At 47.3% G+C, this 23,467-nt stretch overlaps 1 protein-coding gene across 3 annotated transcripts in view; it reads right to left on the bottom strand.

Annotated features, from left to right (window-relative positions):
- TOP3A (topoisomerase 3alpha) overlaps positions 1–23,467 on the bottom strand; it is a 197,281-nt gene that overhangs the window by 109,460 nt on the left and 64,354 nt on the right. For all 3 annotated transcript variants that reach the window (XM_087372511.1, XM_087372512.1, XM_087372513.1), the window contains exons 12-13: positions 8,945–9,034; positions 8,685–8,789 (exon numbers count right to left, since the gene is read on the bottom strand). In XM_087372511.1, coding sequence (XP_087228637.1) covers positions 8,685–8,789; positions 8,945–9,034 — 195 coding nt within the window. The remainder of the gene's footprint in view (positions 1–8,684; positions 8,790–8,944; positions 9,035–23,467) is intronic.

Raw genomic sequence — 23,467 nt, 5'->3', positions numbered from 1 at the left:
GGGGGGGGGGTTTGTAAGAAGGTGGTGCCCAGAGGGGTGATGAAGCAAGAAGGACACCTGGAGAAGTTGCAAGGCATTGAAGAGGTGGCCTGGAGGTGAGGCAAAACAAGAGAAGGGGCAAAAGATGGTGCACAACAAGGGAACAAGCTGCCAGGAGGTGCTGCGTTAGAAGCGAAGCGTGGATAGATGAGTCACCCAAGGTAAATTAGTGGGAGCTGAATTTGGCAAGGGGGCCTAAAAAAAGCACAGGAGAGGTGTGAGAGGTGAGAAAGAAAGAAAGAGAGAAAGTTTATTAAAGTCTTCAGAAGACCGATGGGTCTATGAGACTGTGAAAAACCTGGTACAAACAAGCTATGGTGGTGGAGCTGTTAAACGAGCATCCATACAAATGCAAATGCAAAAAATGTAGAATGTCAGTACTAAATCCTAAGTACAACATAGTCATGTCGGTAGTCATCATCATCATCAACATCAGGACATCAAAGTGGATGAGGCAATGGAGGCATGAAATCAGCGATAGAGTGTTATCGGCCACTCGAAGGTGCAGCCCAAACATGTCTCCTGATCATAGCTCTGCACCTATCCAAGGCTACTGTGACCCTGTCAGGCGGGACCCGACTCCAAACAAGGAGGGGATGTCCCCAAGTGTGGTCTGTGTGTCAACCCTCTGTCTAAGCTGTCGAGTCATAGGCTCCGAGTCACGATCATGTCGAAGCCTCGTCTCACGAATGTACATGTGATCTAGCTAGAAAAACTCCGTGATGGAGCTCTCAGAGGGATCAGCCAAAAAAAAGTATGCTCGTCTCTGTGCTCGAAGTATCCTCTCGCGGTGTCTAAGTGCCTCATGAACAAAACCTGCCAAACATCGCTGGTCTGGGTAGGAGATGAATCGGGCCAAAATCCCATAGCTATCTCTGAAGAGGCAATAGAAACCTCCGCGGATCTCACAGTAAACAAGACACCTGAAGATGAAGTGCTCCTTTGTCTCAACCTCCTGCATGTCACACAAAGTGCATATGCGCCTCTCCCTGGGTAGTCGCTCTGCTCTGCCGCTCTGGATACGAAGTCTATGTGAAGACACCCGCAACTGCCCAAGAGAGATCCTCAGTGAGTGGGGAAAGTAAATCTGAGTGTATCATGGTGGGTCAAGGAAACCCTCCGCTATGATATGTAAGAAGTGATCTCTGTAGAAGCCCAGCTTCACTGGAAGATCACTCAGGCCCAGCCACATCCGAAATGTTTGTAGCTGTAAAGGTCCTCTCGGATAACCTAGTTGACCTTGTGTGATAGGAGGGGAGAAAACGGAACATCCATGCTGTACTGAAATGGAGGTAGTCTATCCATGTGGAGCCCCAGTTCCTCAAACCATCTCTTTGTGCGTGAATACCAGCACCTCTGGTCTCCTCCTGCTGCAAGTGCCATAGAAGAGGATAGTGCTAGCAAGCTACCTGCTAGTGCCATAGAAGAGGATAGTGCTAGCCATGGTAGCTTGCTACGCCCAGAGGTGTAATCCCCATACTCCTTGACTCGGTACAGATACGTGATGACTTGAAATGCAGCATCTAGCTGTAATGGGGATGACCCAAACTCCGCCCAAATGATCTGGTGAGGAACGGATGGCTTACCACGGATCATCCATGATAACATGAGAACATGTAGCCGCTCCACCATAGCCCACTCTGTATCCAACAAGTCTGGCCCCCAACATGGACTAGCATTTATCCCCGCTGGACGAACCAAGGAGTCAAAAAGCAACCCTTTGGTCCGTGGATCCTGAAAGTGAGAGCGTAAGCACTACCTCTCTAGTCTACATCGCGTGTCTCATAGTGAAAATAGGTCCGAAAAGACGACCCCAAGATAACTGTATGATGAAACTACCCCAACAGATGACCCATCAAATGTGAACTCCTCCTGGCGCATGGCGGTGATTGCAAAAAAGATAGAGCACTATACTGCCTTTATAACTATTGCAATCTCTTCCATATACTCACCCCTACCCTAAACACCAGACACCATAGACTCCCTCAACCCTGTGAGTCTTCATCCCAGACAAGTTCAAGCAAAACACATCACCCAAAAGAGGTCCTGCTGGCCTTGTGATCACCACGGTCCCTTGATATAAGCAGAAAAGCTACTACTTCAAATCAGCTGCACTCCTTCACTTTTGACTAACAAATGGCAATCCACACGACCTCCCATAGTTAGCAAAGCAGCATCAAACTCTTCGGGTGATCATTCACGAGCCACTAGACAGCTTTTCCTTGGCCTTTCTCCTATTGCTTGCTATTAATTATAGCGTGACCACAAGGCAAAAGGGCACTGACTAGCATCCGGCACCTCTGGCTAAGGCCTCTCTGCCTTCAACTCACAGCTGTTGCAAGCTCATGCTCTCTCTACAACACCCCCGACACCTTCCTCATGCAATTCCAAACAAGAAATAGACGACCTCTTCCAAAATCCTACCAAGGCGCTCCTACAATCGTCCTCTTCCTCTCTCAAGATCCACATGCATAGTCGAGACTATGGCTTCTCCTGCCCACAGTTGTACGTACATGCAACAGCCACCCTTCAGCAGAAAACCTTGCTCAGCCAACTACAACAGGTCGTCATCTCTGGGAACCTCCAGAGCTAAGGTTTTCTCAGGATCACCGGGCATTTGCTTAGCCATAACCTCTCTGCTGTCAGCCTTGAAGCGAACGTACACCCTGAATAACAGTCAGCCCATGACCTCCATGAAGCATTTCAGCGAGCCAAAGTGGCATCTAAGGCCTCTACTGAACCGACCTCCTTGAGCATCTCTTGGCGGCTCCATGCATGTTCTAGCTCTAGCTTCTGAACCTTCAACGGCCTTCAACAGCCCTCCACACAGCCAGCACCTTCAAATGCTGCAGCCTTCAAGCAACGCGCTTCAAGCTCCATTCGGCTCCACGCATGTTGTATGTGCTAGACAGTGACTCCTTGTGAGCTACGATAGTACTCAATGCTCCTAAGTCTCTGCTACAGCTGCATCGGCTCCCTCCAAGGTAAGCACCAAAGCTCCAAAGTAGGCCTTCAACGCGCAACGGCACACTGATCCACGCCATCTCAACGAGTCGCACCACCAGCAATATCTCCAAATGGACCTCTCCACCAACGACCCGCACGCTCTCCACAACTCTGCAACGCCTCACAGCTCTAGAGCTCAAGGCTCTCACAGACTCCCCTTCACATGAATATCCACATCAATGCAGCTTCTCCTCCTCTGGCGCCGCCCGTTCCTCCCACCATCACAATGACCTCCTTGCAGTCAAGCCCCTCGCTCCTCAAGCTCACGTCCTTCCTCTCTGTAAGACCTCCATGCCTACCCTAGCGACACACCACCTGCTCTCCAAGCTCCTTCTCCCATGAACATTCCCCTCCGTCGTGTACCCCCAGCCAAAGGCCTCTCCTCCTTTTCGTGATCATCCCCCGTGTGCCCACGAACTCCTTTCATAATCCTCCTGCAAGCTGCCTTTCCGCATACGTGACTTCATCCTTTCTCCAGAAGCTTCTCTTTCCTCCTTTACGTAGCATGCATGCATGCTTTTCTTAAAATTAGCCACATCACCTTTGCCTTTTTACCACTTCCTCAATCCTTCACAAAAACTATACCAAGGCCTCTACCCACATTCCAACCTTAGGCAAACCAATGCATGCCACAAGCACTAGCATCTAATTGCCCACCGACCATCCACATATGATGAACTCCCGATTCAATGGATTTACAAGACAACCACAATCAACACCGTCACAATGTGGATACCACGCTCTGGAGTGCCTGCTACAACCACACTACTTTTCATCATCTCCCAAAAGTCCCCGTAGAGGTATCTTCCATCTCAAGAAAATAGATACATCAGTGTAGAGTTCTTTATGAGATTGTCCATACCTCATTTCCACCACCACCTAGCTATGTACATAGCTATGCACCTACCCATCAACATCCAACAAGTGAAAATCATTTTTACATTTTTATCCACACAACGGCTCGAGATGTATTCAAGATCATAACCTTGGTGTGTTTTTTTTCCAAGAAAAGTACTTCATTAAGTATGAATAAAAACTGCAGAGCAAGCTCAAGTGCGGGACTAGATCATGTCAAGCATGAGAAAAAACAGCTCAGAATGAGCAAACAAAAACCCCGGGTGGCGGCTGAAAATGCCATGAAGGAGAATCAGAGAAGAAAGGAGAACCCTTCAAAACTCTGAGAAAGCCAACCCTCCTAGCAGGAGCAGTCCCAGAGGTTCCCTGTATGTTCGCCCAAATGGCCATCAATGTGTGTATAGTATCTGCTCAAATAATCTGCTCAGATACTGGCCATAGTCTGAGAAAGGTGAACCTGGGAGTCCTCCAAAGCCTCTGTACATCTAGCTCTCCAAATATGCCATGCTGTGATACTAGCCAGAACCTCCCAAGATGTGCCTACAGAAGCGTGAGGAGCTCTGAATGGAGTAAACGGAACATCCCAGAGGGAGCATGACTCCACAAGATGCCGTCGAGCAAAGAAAGCTATGTCCGTATCATGTCCCTCAAAGAAAGCCTGTGGACCAGTGAGTGACAACCAAGCAACTAATCCCCAAGTCATGAAGAAGGGTGCTCTATGAAAAATGCAAAGTATCCTAGCAACACCCTTCCAAACCGTCCTCACCTAAGTGCACTCCCAAAGACAGTGCTGCACTGACTCAAATGATGAGTGGCATGGAGGACATGTAGGGTCAGCCCCGAACCTAGATCTCCACAGGTTGACTGCAATCCCTCCATGAATAGTAAGCCAGATGAATAACGTGATGCTCCTATTCCTGAGGGATTTCCAAAGCCTCCTCCAAAAGTTTTTCTGCATCTCTGCAAAAATCTGAAAAGTATCCCAATGAGGAGCTCTAGAAGGCCTCCAGCCCGTACAACTGAGCTGGAATCTCCTGGCATTTATGACTGTGTAACGAAAGAAGGAGATGCTCTTCTCTCGGTGCCCTGCAACTATCCACTCCCATTTCCCTAGATCCCACTGCAAGGATCTAATAGGGGAACCTCCATACAGCCAAAGCCTCCAACATCCATGGCCAGGAGAATGGGGTCTGGATCAAGATACCAATGTGAGTCTATATCCATCTCCATGTATCCTGCAATCCTGACAGGCTAAAAAGGAGCCTCCAAAAGAATGTCCTCTGAAGATCTGTGGAGTCTGCCTCCTGCATGAACCTGAAAGACAAGGTTATCCTCGTGTGCATCCCACAAGGCTATAACCTGCAGAGGGATACCTGTCCTCGTAAAAGCCCCCAACCAAGTGGACTCAGAAATAGGCAAATGGTCTGTATCCATCCACTCCACTGGTATGGCAGCATCTATCTGCTGCATCCTGGCTGCACTTCCTCTGAGGTGACTAGCTGAACGAGCTCTCTGATCCTCTGGAAGCATCCTAAAAGCTTTCCAAGCACCGACCGTGGATGCAAGTCCCAACTCCCATCTAGACCACTGCATATAATGTGACATGCCCAGTGATCTGCCACACTATCACTACCATCTAGCTCAACATGCATACTGGTGTTTACATTCTTTTTCGAAGAGATCAATGCTAACATATCATCCAGTGCATCATCAAGAATGCAATCCAGCTCATCATCTGAATCACCATCATCCTGTAAACATTGAATCTTAACCTCATCATACACATCAAAGTCTGCTTGCACACAATCAACACTTGTTGGTCCCACCCAAACTAAGAGTTTTAACTGCAGGTCTCTCACTTTATCAGTAATAGCCACATCAGCCTCATCACTGTCAGACATGATTGAGCTCTCATCTTCACTGCTAGTTTCACCTCTCTCTTCCAAGGCTCCTGACCAAGCATTAAACCTCTGACCACCATCTTGCTGAGCAAGGCTCTACACTGCAAGTCATGATCAATAATATTGAGGCCTCCTTTCTCAATGGGTAGAATAAGAGTCTCCCAAGCAACCCTGCCTATCACAATCCACTCCACAAAAAATTCCTGATAGGTCTCTTGAGCTGAGTGATACTGCTTGTAGATCGGCACCGACAAGAGCAAACAAACCAAGCTGTAGCCAACAGTACCCAGTTTACAACCACCACTATGGATGCAAGGTCAAGTCAGGATCAATAATATTGAGGTCTCCTTCCTCAGTGGGTAGAATAAGAGTCTCCCAAGCAACCCTGGCTATCACATATGAAGTGCCGTCTAATCCACTCCACAAAAAATTCATGATAGGTCTCTTGAGCTGAGTGATATTGCTTGTAGATCGGCACCAACAAGAGCAAACAAATCAGGCTGTAGCCAACAGTACCTGGTTTACAACCACCACTCTGGATGCAAGATCGAGTCTAGCCGAACTCCAAAATAGGAGTTTCCTCCTGATGCTCTCTAACACGGGAGCGAACTGTTGTGTTGGAGAAATGCCCACCCCAACCTAGCATCCAAGATACCTGACAGAGACACCCCTCTGAATCCAAGTAAATCCAATATCAGCACCCCAATCTGAAGTGTCCTCATCACTAATCCAGAAACCATTGGATTTGTTCCAGTTAATGTGAGCTCCTGCTGCAATGCAAAATAAATCCAAGGCTGTCGTGAAAGAGGTGACTGTCTGTGGAGTGGCATCCAAAAAAACAGCCGTGTCATCTGCCAACTCACTTTCCAACAACTGCTCTTCCTGTCTCAACGGAAGTCTCAGCCCAAAAATATCAGCTTGAGCTCTGATATAGAGGCTCATACCTTCAGCCACAAATAAGAATAGAAACGGGGCTAGAGGGCATCCCTGTCGGACTGATCTGGATATCTGAAACCTGTCTCCCCTGACTCCACCAATGAGGTACCTGGCTATGGGCGAACCTGTAAAGAGCAGAAACCCCTCTAATCCACAAATCTGAAAATCCAAAGCGAAGAAGGGTTCCCTCTAGAAAACCCCAATCTACCCTCTCATATGCTTTTTCGAAATCCAGAGTAGAATTTCTAGTATATGGCCCTCATGCATAGCCCACTCAGAAGCCTCCCAAAATGAGAATATATTATCAAAAATGCTTCTACCATGAACAAAGCATGTCTCTGTGTCATGTATAAGATCTGGCAGTATGGGTGGCAATCGCAGGCTGATGGCTTTTGCCAAGATCTTATAAAAGTGCCTAGTAAGGTGATCGGTCTCCACTGAGACACTAAATTTCTGCAACCTCCTTTTGGGATAAGATGAATGAGACCCTCCAAGAGTGAGTCTAGCATCTCACCCAAGTCCCAAACGCCCTGCAAGGCAACTTTTTCATGATACGGGGCACCATGATATTACATGCGGCTCGCCCATTGACACACACACTTGATACGGCAATGATCTATGATGACATCTATTGTATGCGGGTGCCAATCAATTTCTTCAGAGATAGAAGAAACCTCTCGTACATTTTCCTTTTTCTTGCTCCTCCTTGTTGAGAGCCCCTGCTGCAGCTCACGTCTCACCTTAGGGCTTAATGCTATTAGTTGAGGGAGCGTGATGCGCAAAGACCAATGAGCAAGGTCCTGAACGACCGAATAGTCTTCTTGCCCTGAGCCGATAGGGAAATCCGAGGGCGACCACTTACTCCAGCGAGATCTTTTAGTCTTCTCTGTTGGCGGGTTTGCCATCTCAGCATCTGAGGGCTCTGAGAAGGACACCTTCTTCCTAGGGCGGCCCAGTCCACCGTTTGGAGAGGGGTCCGAGGTAGTACGACTTCTTAATCCCCAATCTCATCCCAAAAAATAATAAAAAAAGAAGGTGTAAGCCCATCTGACCCTGGACAACTACCCTTATGAAGGACAGTAAGAGCGATCCTGAACTCTATGTTGGTGAAGCGCGCATCAAGTGAGGCTCTCATACCTCTATCCACGAACATAGGAATATGCTACCAAATAACACGTCTAGCATCATCTCTGGCCCGTAAATGAGGATCTACGGTCTGAAGGGAGGCATAGTAATCTGTAGCAATATGCATGACGGCATCTGGATGTGTCTGAAGTATCCCATATAAATCAACAAGCTGCGAAACACACTCTCTACTATGTCTAGCGCCGAGAGTAGAGAAGAATTGCTTGTTGACTCTACCTTTGATCTGCATCCAGAAAGACTCTCTGGCGTGAAACACATACTCTGCTCTCTGATCTAAAAGTGTCTACTAATGAGTCCTTGTTGCAGCAAGGCGCTCCTGAATCCAAGCATCTGTAGGCCGTTTCTACTCCTCTATGAAGAGCTGCCACCTACTGTCGAATGGCAACCTCTCTCCTGCAAATCTCATCTGTCCTAATACTAGCAACAGAATAATAAAAGCTGCTAAGATTAGTGAGGGCTGCAGCCACATCTGACGGAGACGACTGCCCACCCTGCAAGTGAGAATCCCAAATTCGTATCACTGTCTCTGTGAGACTCTCCTCTGCGTAGAGGGCATCTGGAATCCTAATACTAACAGAGCAGCCTCTCGCCCGAGACTCTGAAACCACCAAAACAGCCGGAAAATGATTTGAAGTGAAAACCTCTGCACTAATGCAAATTGTCCCATCTCTGTCCAGTTCCCAATCATCCACATAAAATCTGTCAATCCGTGCATGGATAGGCATCCTTACTCTTCTGTTCGACCAAGAAAACAGAAGAGATGGTACAGCTTAAAAGGATGGTAGGGTAGAAAACACATACCAACTTTGTCGGGCTGAAACGAGTGTTAGCATCCTTGACAGCATAGAACCGGTCTAGTAGTTTCTTGATGTGATCATGCATTGTCGCATCTGTACCAATACCTGCCTGCAACAGTGAAGACATCTTGATGCAGCTAAATGCATCTTCTCCATTTCCTCGACTCTTTGATTATTAAGAGTAATATAGAAGTAAGAGATAGCAAGCAGAAGTCTGCAGTGCTAGAAAGGAAACCCTCCAAAACAAAGGTTGCTAGAACTTACCTGATCCATGAGACTTATCAAGTCTGCTTCACTAAGAAGAGGAGGAGGCAAAGTTGTCCCCATGTCAAGTGTAAGTCTTGTCGGTTTAAACTGTTACAAAATCAGAAATGTGAAATTACATTGCAAAATCGGAATTGCTAAAGTATCTCACCAAAAGTTCTCTCTATTTGACAAACAATATAACTGGGCTGTGTTGGAACATGCCATAGAGTTGATCACAAAGCAGGCCTTTCGACATACTATCCATGTTTCATTGGCACATTCAATTTGCACCGAAGACAAGATTGACCCCTGCTCATTCGGTTGGTTATGTTCCAGGCATTACTGGATAATTGTTCCATGTGTAGCATTACAACACTTGGATGTGGGACTGACAATGAAGAGGGAGTTTATTCAATCAAAGCCTTAAAAAAATTCCGAAATTCATCCTTAGCTAAATCTTGTACATCCTCCAAACCTAACTATACATCTCCCACACTTAAATTGGAATTTATTTGAGCTGAAACTACCTTGTGTTCTCTTACTAGTGTCACCTAGGTCACAGCATCTGCCCTAGTAGCACAGGCCTCAGCAGCATCAGCTTGATTAGCATGACAACTTGCTTATGTTTCATCGAATGACTCTCACCCATATCCATGTAAACAGCAGCATGAGGAAACTGCTAAGCCAAGAAAAGAATTCTGCAGCTCAAGAGTTTGTTAGGGATTACTAGGCAATCTATGAGAAAGTAAACGCAGCATCCAGAAGCCTCAGACAAAACATAATATGGTCACTGATAATCAAGGAGGAACATACAATTGAAAGTAAAACAGTAAGTTCTTCCCAGGTTCGAGAAGGCATGGCTGAAAACAAAGAAAGTGCAGAAGTGGATCTACATCAAGGTGATTCTCAAACATTACGTGACTTTCCAAATTGTTAAGGCAATAATGACGTCACTTTCAGACTTGCCTTACCAGATCATTGTAGGAATCTTACAATGGTATGGTTATGTACACTAGACTTAGCTTAATAATTCTAGTTTATGTTATTTTTCATATCTGGAACCCAAGTGTTGTACTTTCATTTGTTGCACTATTCCGTGGAGCCTTCTGTGTAGACTACGCTCTCGTGTTCAATGTTCACTTTGTGTCTCCCCATAGTTCCAGCATTTGGTATCAAAGCCATTTCTCTCACTTGCGTTCTACCTCACCACCCGAGCATTTAGCACTCATTCCCGAGGGACATCTTCCCAGCCATTCTCATGGGCATGCCCAGGCAGATTCGTGCTCAGATTCGCGAGCAGCATGGTCACCATTTTTTTTTTTTGCAAACAGAGACTTCTATTAATTATTAAAGAAAAACCGTTAGCGCAAGCTCCATATAGGATACATCATGCAATGCACGAAAAGCTCAAGAGCCAAAAAGAAAGGATTGAGGCTGATAGTGCCATCTCAATTCGGTAGAAACCTCTGAGAAAAAGGGAGAACCCCTCCAAACTCGAAGAAATATAGTCCTTCTAGAAAGGCTGCCCGTGAAGGGCCCTACATGCTAGCCCATATGGCTATCAAAGTGTGAACCTTGTCAGTCCAAATACCCGTGAACACCTGTAATGGGTGTATCTGGGTGCCATCCAAGGCCTCAGTACATCTGGCTCTCCAAATGTGCCAAGAGGCTGATAGTGCCATCTCAATTCGGTAGAAACCTCTGAGAAAAAGGGAGAACCCCTCCAAACTCGAAGAAATATAGTCCTTCTAGAAAGGCTGCCCGTGAAGGGCCCTACATGCTAGCCCATATGGCTATCAAAGTGTGAACCTTGTCAGTCCAAATACTCGTGAACACCTGTAATGGGTGTATCTGGGTGCCATCCAAGGCCTCAGTACATCTGGCTCTCCAAATGTGCCAAGAGGAAATGCTAGCCAAAATCTCCCAAGAGGTGTCCACTGAAACATGAGAAGCTCTGAAGGGAGTAAGTGGTACATCCTGCAGAGAGCAGGGCTCTATCACCTGCCGGCTGACCGAGAGTGCCCAAGAAGAAGGCTCACCCTCATAAAACACCTGGGGCCCCGGTAAGAGATAACCATGCGACCGAGCCCTAAGTCATGAAGAAAGGGGAGGTGTGAAAGATGCTGAGTATCCGAGCAACCCCTTTCCAAACAGTCCTCGCCTGACTGCAGTCCCAAAGGCAATGTCGCACTGACTCCTCTGCAGAAAGACATTGAGGACAAGTGGGATCAGCCCCAAATCGTGATCTCCACAGGTTCACTGTAATCCCTCCATGAATAGAAAGCCAAAAGAAAAGAGTGATCTTTCTATTTCTGAGGGATTTCCAGAGCCTCCTCCAGAAATTTCTACGCAAATCTGCAGTGATGAAGAAGCTTTCCCAATGGGGGGCTCTGGAGGGAATCCAACCCCTACTGTTCAGCTGAAACCTCCTGGCATTACCAACCGTGAAACGAAAGAAGGGAATCCCCCTCTCTTGGTGCCCATGATCTATCCATTCCCACGCTCCTGGGTCCCACTACAAGCACCTGATAGGTGCACCTCCATATAACCACAACCTCCAGGATCCCAAGGCCAAGAGCAGAGGGTCGAGGTCTAAATACCACTGCAAGCCCGCTCCATGGTCCACAAAACCAGCAATCCTGATAGGCTGAAAGGCAACCTCAAGAAGAATGCCTTCCTTGGATGTAGACAATAAACCTCCATCCCCAACATCAAAGACCAGTGCGTCTTCCCCGAGACCTCAGAGAGCGATCACCTGTAAAGGAACTGATGTCCTCGAAAAAGCCCCCATCCAAGTGGTGGAAGTAATAGGCAGCTCAACTGTCCATTCCACCGGGATGGCTACATCTATCTGCTGAATCCTGCGTGCTACCCCTCTGAGGTGACTCACGGACTGCAGTCTCTAATCCTCAGGTAGCCTAATAAAAGATTTCCAAGTGCCTACTGTGTAGGCGGGGCCTCTCTCCCATTTAGACCACTGCATGTAATGGGAAGTGCCCAGTGGTCTGGCATGCTCCTCAAGAATACTATCATTGCAAATGATCGGCTGCCTATCAATCTCTTCGATGGTAGAAGGTGGAATCCTTCGAAGAGTGTTCCTGAAGCTCCCCCAAGCTTTCAGGATGGCAGTCATGAGAGGAGAGGCAGGAGATCTCTGAGAGGGGCTGATGTGAAAATCCAGCGAGGGCTGTCCACCCAATCATCTCCCAAGGTTCGTGTGCAAATCTGAATGCGTCCAAAAAAGAAATCCTTCCAAGGTTCCTGCCTAGGCATGAGTCCCCTCACCACCACCTTACAAAGCAATGCCCTGCACTGCAAGTCCGAGTCAATGACATTAAGGCCCCCTTCACATGTAGGGAGAATAACAGTCTCCCAGGCCACCCTTGCTCCAACATCTGCTGTGCCATCAAGTCCACTCCATAAAAAATTCCTGACTGGTCTGATGAGCTGAATGATGCAATCCCTAGACCGGCACCAGCAAGAACACACAAACCAGGAGGTGGCCAAGAGAACCTGGTTCACTACCACAACTCTAGAAGCAAGGTCGAGTTTGGCAAAGCTCCATAATAGGAGCTTTTTCCCTATACTTTCTAGTACTGGGGCAAACTGCTGTGCTGGAGAGATGTCCAATCCTACCTAGCATCCCAAATACCTGATAGGAACACCCCTCTGAATCCAGGAAAAACCAATGTCAACTCCCCAGCCTGGAGTGTCCTCATCACTGATCCAAAAGCCAAAGGATTTATGCCAGTTAATGTGTGCCCCTGCAGCTGAGCAAAAAATATCCAAGGCTGTCCGGGAAGAATCAAGTGACTGCAAGGAGGCCTGAATAAAAATAGCAGTGTCATCAGCCAACTCACACTCCAAAAGCTCCTGCTCTTGTCTCAAGGGCAGTCTCAGCCCAAAAAGCTCAGCCTGAGATCTAAGGAAGATACTCATAGCTTCTGCCACAAAAAGAAAGAGGAAGGGGGCTAAAGGGCATCCTTGACGAATTGATCTGGAAATCTGAAACATGTCACCCCTCACCCCTCCAATCAAAACCTGACTGTGGGCTGATCTGTAAAGGGAGGCCACCCTCTGATCCAAGCATCTGAAAATCCAAACCGTAGAAGAATGCCCTCAAAAAAACCCCAATCTATTCTGTCATAGGCTTTCTCGAAGTCCAAGAGTATAACCGCTAGCCTCTGCCCACTCTGCATAGCCCACTTTGTGGCTTCCCAAAAGAAAAAGATATTATCAAAAATGCTCCTGCCATGCACAAAGCCTGTCTGAGTATCATGGATGAGGTCTGGAAGAAGGGGCTGAAGTCGGAAGCTGATCGCCTTGGCAAGGATTTTATAAAGAGTGCCCAAAAGAGTGATGGGTCTCCAATGGGATACAAAATTCATGTTGCCACCTTTCGGGATAAGGTGAATGAGTCCCTCGGTCAGTGAGTCAGGCATCTCACCCGAGTCCCAAATGCCCTGCAGGGCTGAAGTAATATGATCACCTATCATATCCCAAAAGGCTATAAAAAAAGGAGTAAGACCATCGGAACCAGGGCATTTGCCCTTATGAAGGGCAGAGAGAGCAGTCTTGAATTCTGTGTTGGTAAAGCGTGCATCAAGTGAGCATAACATCTCTGGGGTGACTAACACAAGTAAACTCTGCCAAACTTCATCTCTAGCCACCTCTCTGGCCTGTGAGTTCGGATCTACGGAAAGAAGGGAGGTATAAAAATCTGTCGCTAAATGCATGACGGTTTCCGGATGGGACTGCAAAACGCCATCAGAGACAATAAGCTGCATGACACTCTCTCTACTATGTCTGGGGCCAAGTGTAGAGAAAAAGTGTTTATTGACTCTCCCTCCCATCTGTATCCAAAAGGACTCCCGTGCACTTGTGGGCGTCTTCAAAAATGGTCACCATTTTTGCGGGCACTTGTGGGCGTCTTCAAAGAGAGGCATCTTGTTTCTCTCCTTTTGGTCAGGCCAACCCAAGATCTTCCTAGGGCAGCATTCAGCCCTAATATGTGCTCAATTTCAGCCAGGTTTTCCTGTTTTGGGGTCGTTTTTTTTAAGACAGCAGCTGGTTGCTGCCCTAAAAACGGCCTCGTTATCAACTGTGTTGGAGAAGTGTCCCTCAGCATTCGGCAGCTCATGGCTGTTTTGGGGTTGTTTTTGAAGACGACTCTCTCCCAAAGTCAAAGAGGACCTTGGCCACCCTTCTACACATCAAGAACTACTTCATTTTCAGCTTGAAAGTAGGTCATTTTTTGGCGTGGAGACTGGTTGTTTCTTGGCCGGTTGCATTCGTGGGCAGATTTGGGTACATTTAACACCGATTTTACTTGCCTCAAACAATGTGCACACAAGCTGCAATTTGTGAACAATTTTGTTTCTATTGGGAATTTTGCATCCCGAGAGCCAGCGTCGCTCCCTGTTCCCACATTCATGAAAAATCTTGGCTGTGAAGTACAGTGCATTTGAGTTTGTGTGCATTTGCAGTGCAAGGTACTTAGTTGGGTTCGGTGATTTTACCAAACATGTCTCTTTCAGATAGCTTTGGGACATTGACCTACGGTGACAAGTTGGACGGATCAACTATTCCTTGTGGTCTTTAATGCTTAAAAATATTTGGTTGCAAAGGACTGTGGGATATTGATTGAGAAGATGAGGTGATGCCACTTGCTGCAATTGTTGCCGCACGGCAAGCAGCCAAGTCTCATTTGCAAGCTCATCTCCCCCTCTCACAGAGGACCAAAAGAGATTTGAGCGTCGGAACGCCCAAGATTAGTCTTTGATTGCATTCTCAGTCAAGAGACATCATGAAAAATATCAAATCATGCACACACACCGAGGATGCATGGGACAGATTGGCTATTATGTATCAGGTTTAAAATGGCACATGTCATTGTCTTGACCAATCAACTCAAGGAGCTTAAGATGGATGATGGACAAACCATCACCGAGCAAGTGCTCAAAAATTACAAATCTGAGAGATCAGCTTGCTAGCATTTATAAGACTATTGAGGAAAAGTATACATCTATATGAATCCAGGAACATGCCCAAACTCCTCCTCTAGAAACACAACATAGTGCAGTTTCAATCTCATGATAGTCACTCATAAGGTTGAAAATCACAATTTCAGTTCCCTCTATTGCCCATAATCAGCACATGTTGGTGGAATTTCAGGATAATCAGTGCAGAATTTCAGGATGATTAGGTCTGATAGCATCAAACATGTTTATGGTAGATAGGTTACTTGTGCAAATGATGCTTTGCAGGACATCACGGGAGTGGGAAATGTTCCCGTTCTTTTGGGCTAAGGCACAGTATATCAGTGATGTATGGTATTTCCTGACTAAAAGAAAATCTGATTTCAGTTCCATCTATTCCCATGATCAGCACACGTTGGTGGAATTTCAAGATGATCATGAAGAATTAATAATCCCAAGAAAGGGTATGCAGTGGTTGCCACTGGCACATATGATCAGGGTCTTTATAAGCTTGATGCAAAACCTCTTGTACAGCATGCTATGGCTGTGTCAAATGCATCTCAGTATGCTCTTTGGCATGCCCGCTTTGGTTATGTCAACTACAGAAGTTGGCTTACTTATTCAATCATGGTATGGTTGAGGGAATGCCCATATTACAGCAGCCCGCTTCAGAATTTTGTGTAGGGTATGTTCTTGGCAAGTTGCACCACGTGCCTTTTCCTAAGGATGGATCAGGGAGGACAACAGAGAGGTTGCAGCTTGTGCATGGTGACATTTGCAGACCCATGCACAGAACCACACGTCCAGGTGCTACATATTTTGTCACTTTTATCAATGACTTCTCTTGTCTCACATGGGTGTTTCTCATGAAAGAAAAAACTAAGGTGTTTCACTGGTTTCATGAACTCAAGGTTTGGTTAAGAATCAAACCGGTTCTAGAATTAAAACATTTACAAGTCATAGAGGAGGGGAGTACATGTCACATGCTTTCATGGCATATTTATCTGAACATGGGATTATGCATCATATGATAGTGCCTTACACACCACAAAAAAATGGGATTGCAGAGAGAAGAAACAGGTCACTTATGGAGATGCAGTATATGCTCAAGCGTAAGAAATTATCAACAGTATTTTGGGGAGGGGCTGTAGCTACAGCCATGTGCATGTTATGGACGGTTGGTTTACCAACTGGATGTTAAGACTGCCTTTTTGAATGGAGATCTCAAGGAGGAGGTCTATGTGCAGCAACCCCAAGGATTTGTGGTCAAAGCATGAGCACAAGGTGTGCAGGCTTAAGAAAGCACTTATATGGGCACAAGCAAGCGCCGCAAGTGTGATATCAGAAGATACATCAGTGTTTGCTGTCCAAGGGTTTGTGAATACTCGCACTAAGCCAAACCTTTAGAAAATTAGATCTGATCATCCCAGTTCTCTACGTTAATGATATCATACTCAATGGTCATAGTGACCAGAAAATTGCTGAATTGCAATCTAAGCTCTCACACTTTGGATATGATAGCACACTTTTGACATGACAAATTTGGGTTTATTGCACTATTGTCTGGGCATTGAATTTTGGCAAACAAAGGAAGGGGATATGTATGTCAGGAGTCTCTTGCAGAAATTTAAGATGGAAAACAGCAAAACCATAGCTACTCCTCTTAAGAAAGGCCCGAAGCTCAGCAAGCATGACACCGCTGAAAGCTTGATGGTATATTTACAGGCAATTGGTAGGCAGCCTCATCTCTTTGTGATCTACGAGGCTTGACATTGCTTTTGCTCAAGTCAATTTACACATTGTCCCACAGTCAATCATTGGAGAGTTCTCAGATATGTACATGGTACAGTCAATTTTGGTTACATTATGCTCGAGATCATGGGTTCACATGACACAAACTCAGATTGGTCAGGGGCCATTGATGTTACTTCTGGCCAATGTTTCTCATTGGGTTCAGCTTGCATTTCCTAGCCCACTAAGAAGCAAAAGCCAGAGTTTCTCTTTCATCCAGTGAAGCAGAATACAAGGCAGCTAGCACAGCCACTATGAAATGCATGTAGTTGATAAAGTTAATGCATGATCTGCATCAATCACAACGCGGCATGGCCACTCCCACTTACTGTGACAGTCAGAGTTGCATTGCCATTGCAAACAATCATGTCTTTCATGCTCACATGAAGCACATTGAAGATCATCATCATTACATTCGGGTTGTGTTGAGATGGTTTCATCGACCTTATCTATTGTCCATCTGAAAGCTTTGTACATGATTGAGAAAGCTTGGGGAGGAAAGACATGTTGGCATTGTTACTTCTTTGTACTCCCATAGGTTGCTATATCTATATGGATGAATTTGTGCAACCATGGTACTTAAGGTACCTTGGTACTACTGAGACATTTCAAGAGGGCTTAAACCGTACCATTGAGAGGGGATCTATAGGCATATTACAATGGTATGGTTATGTAGGCTAGACTTAGCTTAATTTTTCTAGCCTATGTTATTTTTTATATCTATGTCTCATATATAACCCAAGTGTTGCTATTCAATGGAGCTTTCTGTGTGGGCTACACTCTCATGTTTGTTGTTCACTTTGTGTCTCTCAACAGTACAATCATTTGCAGATTTGAGATGCTATGATCAAAGCCTTGTGGAGGGTTATACAAGATTCCCTGGTTATGGTCATGAGTTGAGATCTTAGTTCTTCAGACGTTGTATCTATGGATGTTGGATATTCATAACAAAGGTAATATCCAGTAGTTCCTTTGTCCAAAAAATAGTTTTCGCATAAAAGTTGTGATTGGTCTGATCTAAAAGAACTGCTAATTAGGAAAGAGTGTATCTTCCACCCTATAAATTCCCACTAAAGCAAGTACCCATCTTATCCCTTTATCATGTGCCATGTCTTGCTTTATTGTGTCAGAATTCCCTTCATCCCCCCCCCCCCCTTCCTCCTCCTGAGATAGACTTCAATTGAATATGACATTTGTCCAGATATCGGCCATAGCATGAGCTGGCTGACCTCGGTGCCATCAATAGCCTATGTGCATCTAGATCTCCATAAGTGCCAAGCATTCGTATTTATGTTTGTTTATGAGATTCCATGTTGTAATTTGAGTAATTGTCTCTTGTACGAGGTTATATATTGTGGCTGTTAAGTTGCCAAGTTTACACAAATTTACATTGCGGGTCGATCCCCTAGAATAAAGCTACCAGCGGCTCATGGTCTACATTAATCAGACAGGATACTTCTGAACAAGATACTTCATCTATCATTTCCATGTGTCATGATGTGTGTACATGCACGCCTACCTCTGCCAAAATCGCAGTGGGTAGGTGTATGCAAGCCAATTTCACAAACCCAACTTATCAAAATCTCATCTACAGCTTTTGTGGATCGGAGCTGCTGCTCCTCCCCGTGAGCTACTGCTCCCCCCTCTCCCTCTCTCAGCCAGCCCCCTCTCCCTCTCCCTCTCCCTCGCTGCCCCCCCTCTCCCCCCCTCGCTGCTCCTCCTCTCCCTCGCCTCTCGCCAGCCCCCTCTCCCTCCTCCCTCACCCTCCCTCTCCCCTTCCTCCTCCCCGCCCTCCCTCTCCCCCCCCCCGCTGCGCCCTACCTCTCCCTCCTGCTGCCCCTACCTCTCCCTCCCCGCCCTACCTCTCCCCCACCCGTCAGCCCCCCCGTCCCCTCCCCCGTTGATAGGACAAAATCTGTATCCAGTTTTTTAGCACTGTATATAGCTGTGGGTAGGCACATAGTTGTACACATCCAGGGTAGGTGTGGGCTTTTGGCATTTGTGGATTTTTCTTTCACAAGCATGATGGACTGATGTTTTTTTTTTAAAAGATAATAAAGTATGTTTTGCAGGGACTTCATGGGAAATGATGAAATGCAATGTGGTTGTACCAGACTTCCAGAGCAAGGGTGTCCAGTGTGGTCAAGTGAAATGTTTTTGGGGTCATGTAAAGTCAAGTCATGAAGGGTTTTTTAAATATTTTTTCTGAGTCAATGTGCATTTGCATGTTGCAAGAACTTGATGTGTTCTGGTGACCATGTCAAGGGGCTTTTCATGTGTGTGTATGGGGGGACCATGCAAGCTTTAATGTGCATGCTAATGTGTGTGGGAATTGTGTGACTAAAGGTCCAAAATGTGCATTTAATGTGATTTGCAGGAAATGTCTTGAGAGTGGTAAAATGTCACTGGTGAGGTGGCAGATTAGGCTGAGGTGGCTGGACTGATTGGGAAGGCATCCCGCTCATGCATGTGGCTACGTAATAGAAGAGGGAAGCTTCTCGTCGATGAGCAAGCATGGTACGTGGAGTTTGGGCTTGCAGAGAGGGAGAAGTGGCAGGAGAGAGCGGAGAGACCTGGGCTGCGAAGAGCTTGCGGGCTGGCTGGAGGCCATTGCGATGGTGGGAGGCTCGTAGGGTGAAGAGGAGAGAGCAGCTGAAGGAGCGCAACTGCTAGCTGGTTGAAGGGCTACACTGTAGGAGGGGGGGTTCCGTAGATGAAAAAGGGTGTGTGTGCATAAGCGAAGGGCTGAGCGCCTATGAAGAAAAAGGCCTACGTACGTGATGAGATGGGGATTTCTGAATGCATGCTTGGCAAAAAGGGACTCCAGGTTTGGAAAGGATAAGCTTTGAGTGCTCCTGGGCTACAGCTACGTGGTGAATTTAGATCGAATGGGAGAGAAGAGCTATTGCGGACGCTGTTAGTTATCTTCACGTAAGGGAGTTTGTGAGCTTGTGTGCGCTGACAAGACCTTGGCGCTGAGGACCTCCAGAGATAGCGAGCTGTTTCGTTGGCTGACCATAGCCACAGGTAGGATAGTCGTTTGCACGTGAGCTGATGCAGAGAATCGTGGTCTGGCTGAGATTATATGGAAGGGCTCTATTTTTTTGCTTGAGGAAGCTACGTGGCTGTGCGAGTGACGCCATAAATGTGAGCTAATCTCTCCGTGAGAAATGAAGGCAGCAGGGCTATTGCTGGAAGTGTCTTCCGTTGGGTTTGTGCGTAGTTGGTGATGATCTATGGATTAGGACAGCTTAAGGCATAGCTGTGTACCGTTGTCTGCTAGCTGAAGGATTTTGGACAACAGAGACTCCCATGAACTCCGTATGCAAAGAGATAGAAGGACCAAGGAGTTGCAGGCTAAGGCGCAATGGATTGTGACCTTCATCGATGATGGTTGTCCTAAAGGAGCTGGGCAATTGATGCTTGCTGCAGATGTTCATCAATCACTGATCTTCTACCTTGTGAGGGAAGAGAAGCTATCCTAAAGGAATCGGAAGTCTCTTTGACATGGTTGTGATCTTAGGTTGATTTGATTGTGGGAGATTTTTGGATATTGATAGAGAGGGAGAAGAGGAGGCGCTGTTGCAGCTTTCTGGGAATTACGAGCTGTTGTTCTTGATGGAAGCTTAGGAGTGTGGGCTCTGGGTTCATAGTATTCTGAGGCTGATTGTTTTCTGAGTTTTCTTGAAGGGAAGTTCAGTTCTGAGTTCAGTCTGTTTCGGGCTGTGTAGTCTTTATCCTCTTGTAAAGAGTTTGTGTGTGTTCTAGTCAGATTGTGTTTGAGATTGACTTGTTATTTGTGTGCTCTAGATATCTGCTCTGAAATCTGGTTTATAAGCTCACCCTCTACGAGCCCACATTGCAGCTGATCCCTATGAAGTTTCACCTATCTGACATGGTGAAGTACATAATTCCTGGTTGTCTTTCCATATTTTTTCTTATCACCTTCATCCCTCTCCCCCCCCGCTGCCCCCCTCCCCGCTGCCCCCTTCTCCTCCGCCCTCCCTCTCCCCCGCCAGCCCCCCCGCCCCCTTCTCCTCCCCCGCCCCCTCCCTCGCCCTCCCTCTCCCCCACCCGCTGCTCTCCCCCTCCCCGCTGCCCCCTTCTCCTCTGCCCTCCCTCTCCCCCGCCAACCCGCCGCCCCCTTCTCCTCCCCTGCCCCCCTCCCTCCCCCTCCCTCTCCCCCCCCTCCCCCCGCTGCTCTCCCCCCCAAGGAGACCCTCCCCACCCTACAAAAAAAAAAAAAAAAAAAACTTCCCTCTACCTCCCCGCCCCCTTCCTTCCTAACTCAGCTCCCCACGCCTCCCCCTCAGCCTACCTCCGTCTCCCCCTTCAGTCTATCCTCTCCTTTCCTTCCCCTCTCTCCTACCCTCTCTTTCTCCTTCTTCCTACGCCCGCATTCACGGACCGACCTTTTTTTTTCACATCGATTGGCGAATGGATCCCCATTCAGCCAATCTCCGTCCACCTCCACCAGCCGCGAGAACCGTCATTTTTTCAGAAGACAAGTTGCAACAGCTCAAGAAAGATGTGGAATTAGAGGGCTCCACATCACTTTTCGCCCGCATCTTTGGCTCACACCCTTCCAGATCACATGCTAGAGACTGGATGCTGGCTGCATTACCAGGAGACCTCGCCCCTCACCTCACGAATATTCGACTTTTGGGATGTGGATTCTTCCAAGTGGTTTTCGACTCCCACGAGTCCACAGCCCTCGTTCTCAAAGCTAATCCCTTGGCTTTGGGTTCGAGGAGGATCTTTCTTTTACCCTACACCTTGGGCTTCGATCTGGTCGACGAGGACAAGTAGGTCACATCACTGTTCATTAGATTTCCTGGTCTTCCTCAGGTCTACCATTGACTGCTTGCCACTATCAGAGCCACATTCAGAGTGGTCACTGAGATCCCCTCCCTTCCCGGCATGCCTTCTTCCTCGGCAGAGGCAGTCAGTGCAGACAGGGTGCCTCGTGTAAGGGTCATTGTCTCTGACCTTAACATCTCAGATGACCACATTATGCTTCAGCGTCCAGACGGCTCTCTCTTTCGACAGAGAGTCGAGATTTCAGGTAGACAGGTCCAGTGCAGGATTTGCAGGACCCTTGGGCACTTTGCTAGAGACTGCCCAAGGACGAGAAAAAGACTGAAGAGGTCTTCTGGTGCGGCTCCTTCACATACTACCACGACTGCACCTCCCCAGCACCCTGTACCACGCACTCCAGGACCACCAAGAGCAATAGGGCGCCCTGCTTCGCGCACCCTAGGAACACTAGGGACAGCAGGGCGCCCAATGTCCACTGCACACCCAGTACCACGATGGAGAGCAATTAGAGCGGCTCCCTTACCTCAGGAGGAGACTTTTAATCCTGTTCAGACAGATGCCTTCCAGACTCCAGAGGTGGATGTTGCTGCAGCCCCGGACACTACAGTTCCACATCAGGAGGGGCCTTTAGATCCACCAGCCCGAGTCACTTTGGTTTCTGACCCCTTCGTTTCTGACCACGAGAGGACTACAGGTACTTCTTCCCCGTAGACTGTTCCTGCCACGATCAAGACAACCGAGAAAGTGCAGGCGCAGATGAGGGCTCCTGATTCCTCTTCACCCCAGCCATAGGCCTCCTCAACCCCCAGCTTCAGTTCTGTTGATATAGGCATGGCAGGTCCTTCTCCTCCATCTTCCACGAGTGCAGGTCTTCTTCGCACTCCTCGGCCAAACTTGCTTATCAGGAATTCTTTTTCGGCACTGGCAAATTCGGCGACTTTCATGGATGATGAGGAGTTTGTGCCCTCCACCTTAGGGATCCCGGTCATTGGGATTCCTTATGACAGGGCCTCCCTTTCAGCAGGTGTGGGGATCCTTTCACCTGTTGAGTTTCCTGCCCTCAGCAGGAGTGTTTCGGCCCAGGGGAAGCTGGTCTCCTCTACTAGGTCGGGTAAGCCTTTCCATCCAGCATCCTCCTGTCGATGAGGATAGTCAGCTGGAACATACAGGGCCTAGGCGGAGTTCCACACCATTGCCGTAGGCAACTGATCCGGAACCAACTTCATCCAGGCATCACTAGAGGTGCTATTGATATCCCTTTTATCCAGGAACACAAGCTGGATGCCAGTGATTGCTCTAAGTCTGGCAAATTGCTTTCAGGACATACCTTCTGGTCGCCTGCTATGGGCACAAGGGGAGGTACTTGCATTTCGGTCTCTCTTTCTATTCTCCCCTTGGTTGCTGGTCATGGTATTATCTCCCCTTCTAGAGCTCAATGGATCATTATTTTGATTGGAGGGCGTAAGATTGGTCTTCTCAATCTTTATGCTCCCAACAACAGAGGGGAGCGGATCTCCTTTTGGAAGGAGTTACTCTCTTGGGCCCCCATTGCAGATTCTTGGATCATTGGTGGCGACTTCAACATGGTTGAGTTGCCTTCAGACAAAAAGGGAGGCAAACAGGGTGGAATTCATTCTTTGGAGAGGGCAGCCTGGGATGCCTTCTTCTTTCGATTCAGTGGCAGGGACACTTGGTTGGATGATGCCTTTCATATTATGCCACAGTCACTCCTATACTCTTGGTCGAACAGGAGAATACACATGCCCATTCATGCACGGATTGACAGATTTTATGTAGATGATTGGGCACTTGATAGAGGAGGATCTGTATGCATTTCTACTGGGGTTTCCACCTCATATCATTTTCCAGTGGTGTTGCAGATTCTTGAGCCTCATCGGAGAGGACGCTCTGCCAATGTCAAGATTCCGGATGCTTTTTATGCAGAGGAGAGCGT

The sequence above is a fragment of the Dipteris shenzhenensis genome, chromosome 3 (genome assembly GCF_047967505.1).
Source record: "Dipteris shenzhenensis isolate YYH24624 ecotype China chromosome 3, Dip_SZ_1.0, whole genome shotgun sequence".
NCBI lineage: Eukaryota > Viridiplantae > Streptophyta > Polypodiopsida > Gleicheniales > Dipteridaceae > Dipteris > Dipteris shenzhenensis.
The sequence above is the reverse complement of the archived record's forward strand: the minus strand, read 5'-3'. Positions and strand labels throughout refer to the sequence as shown.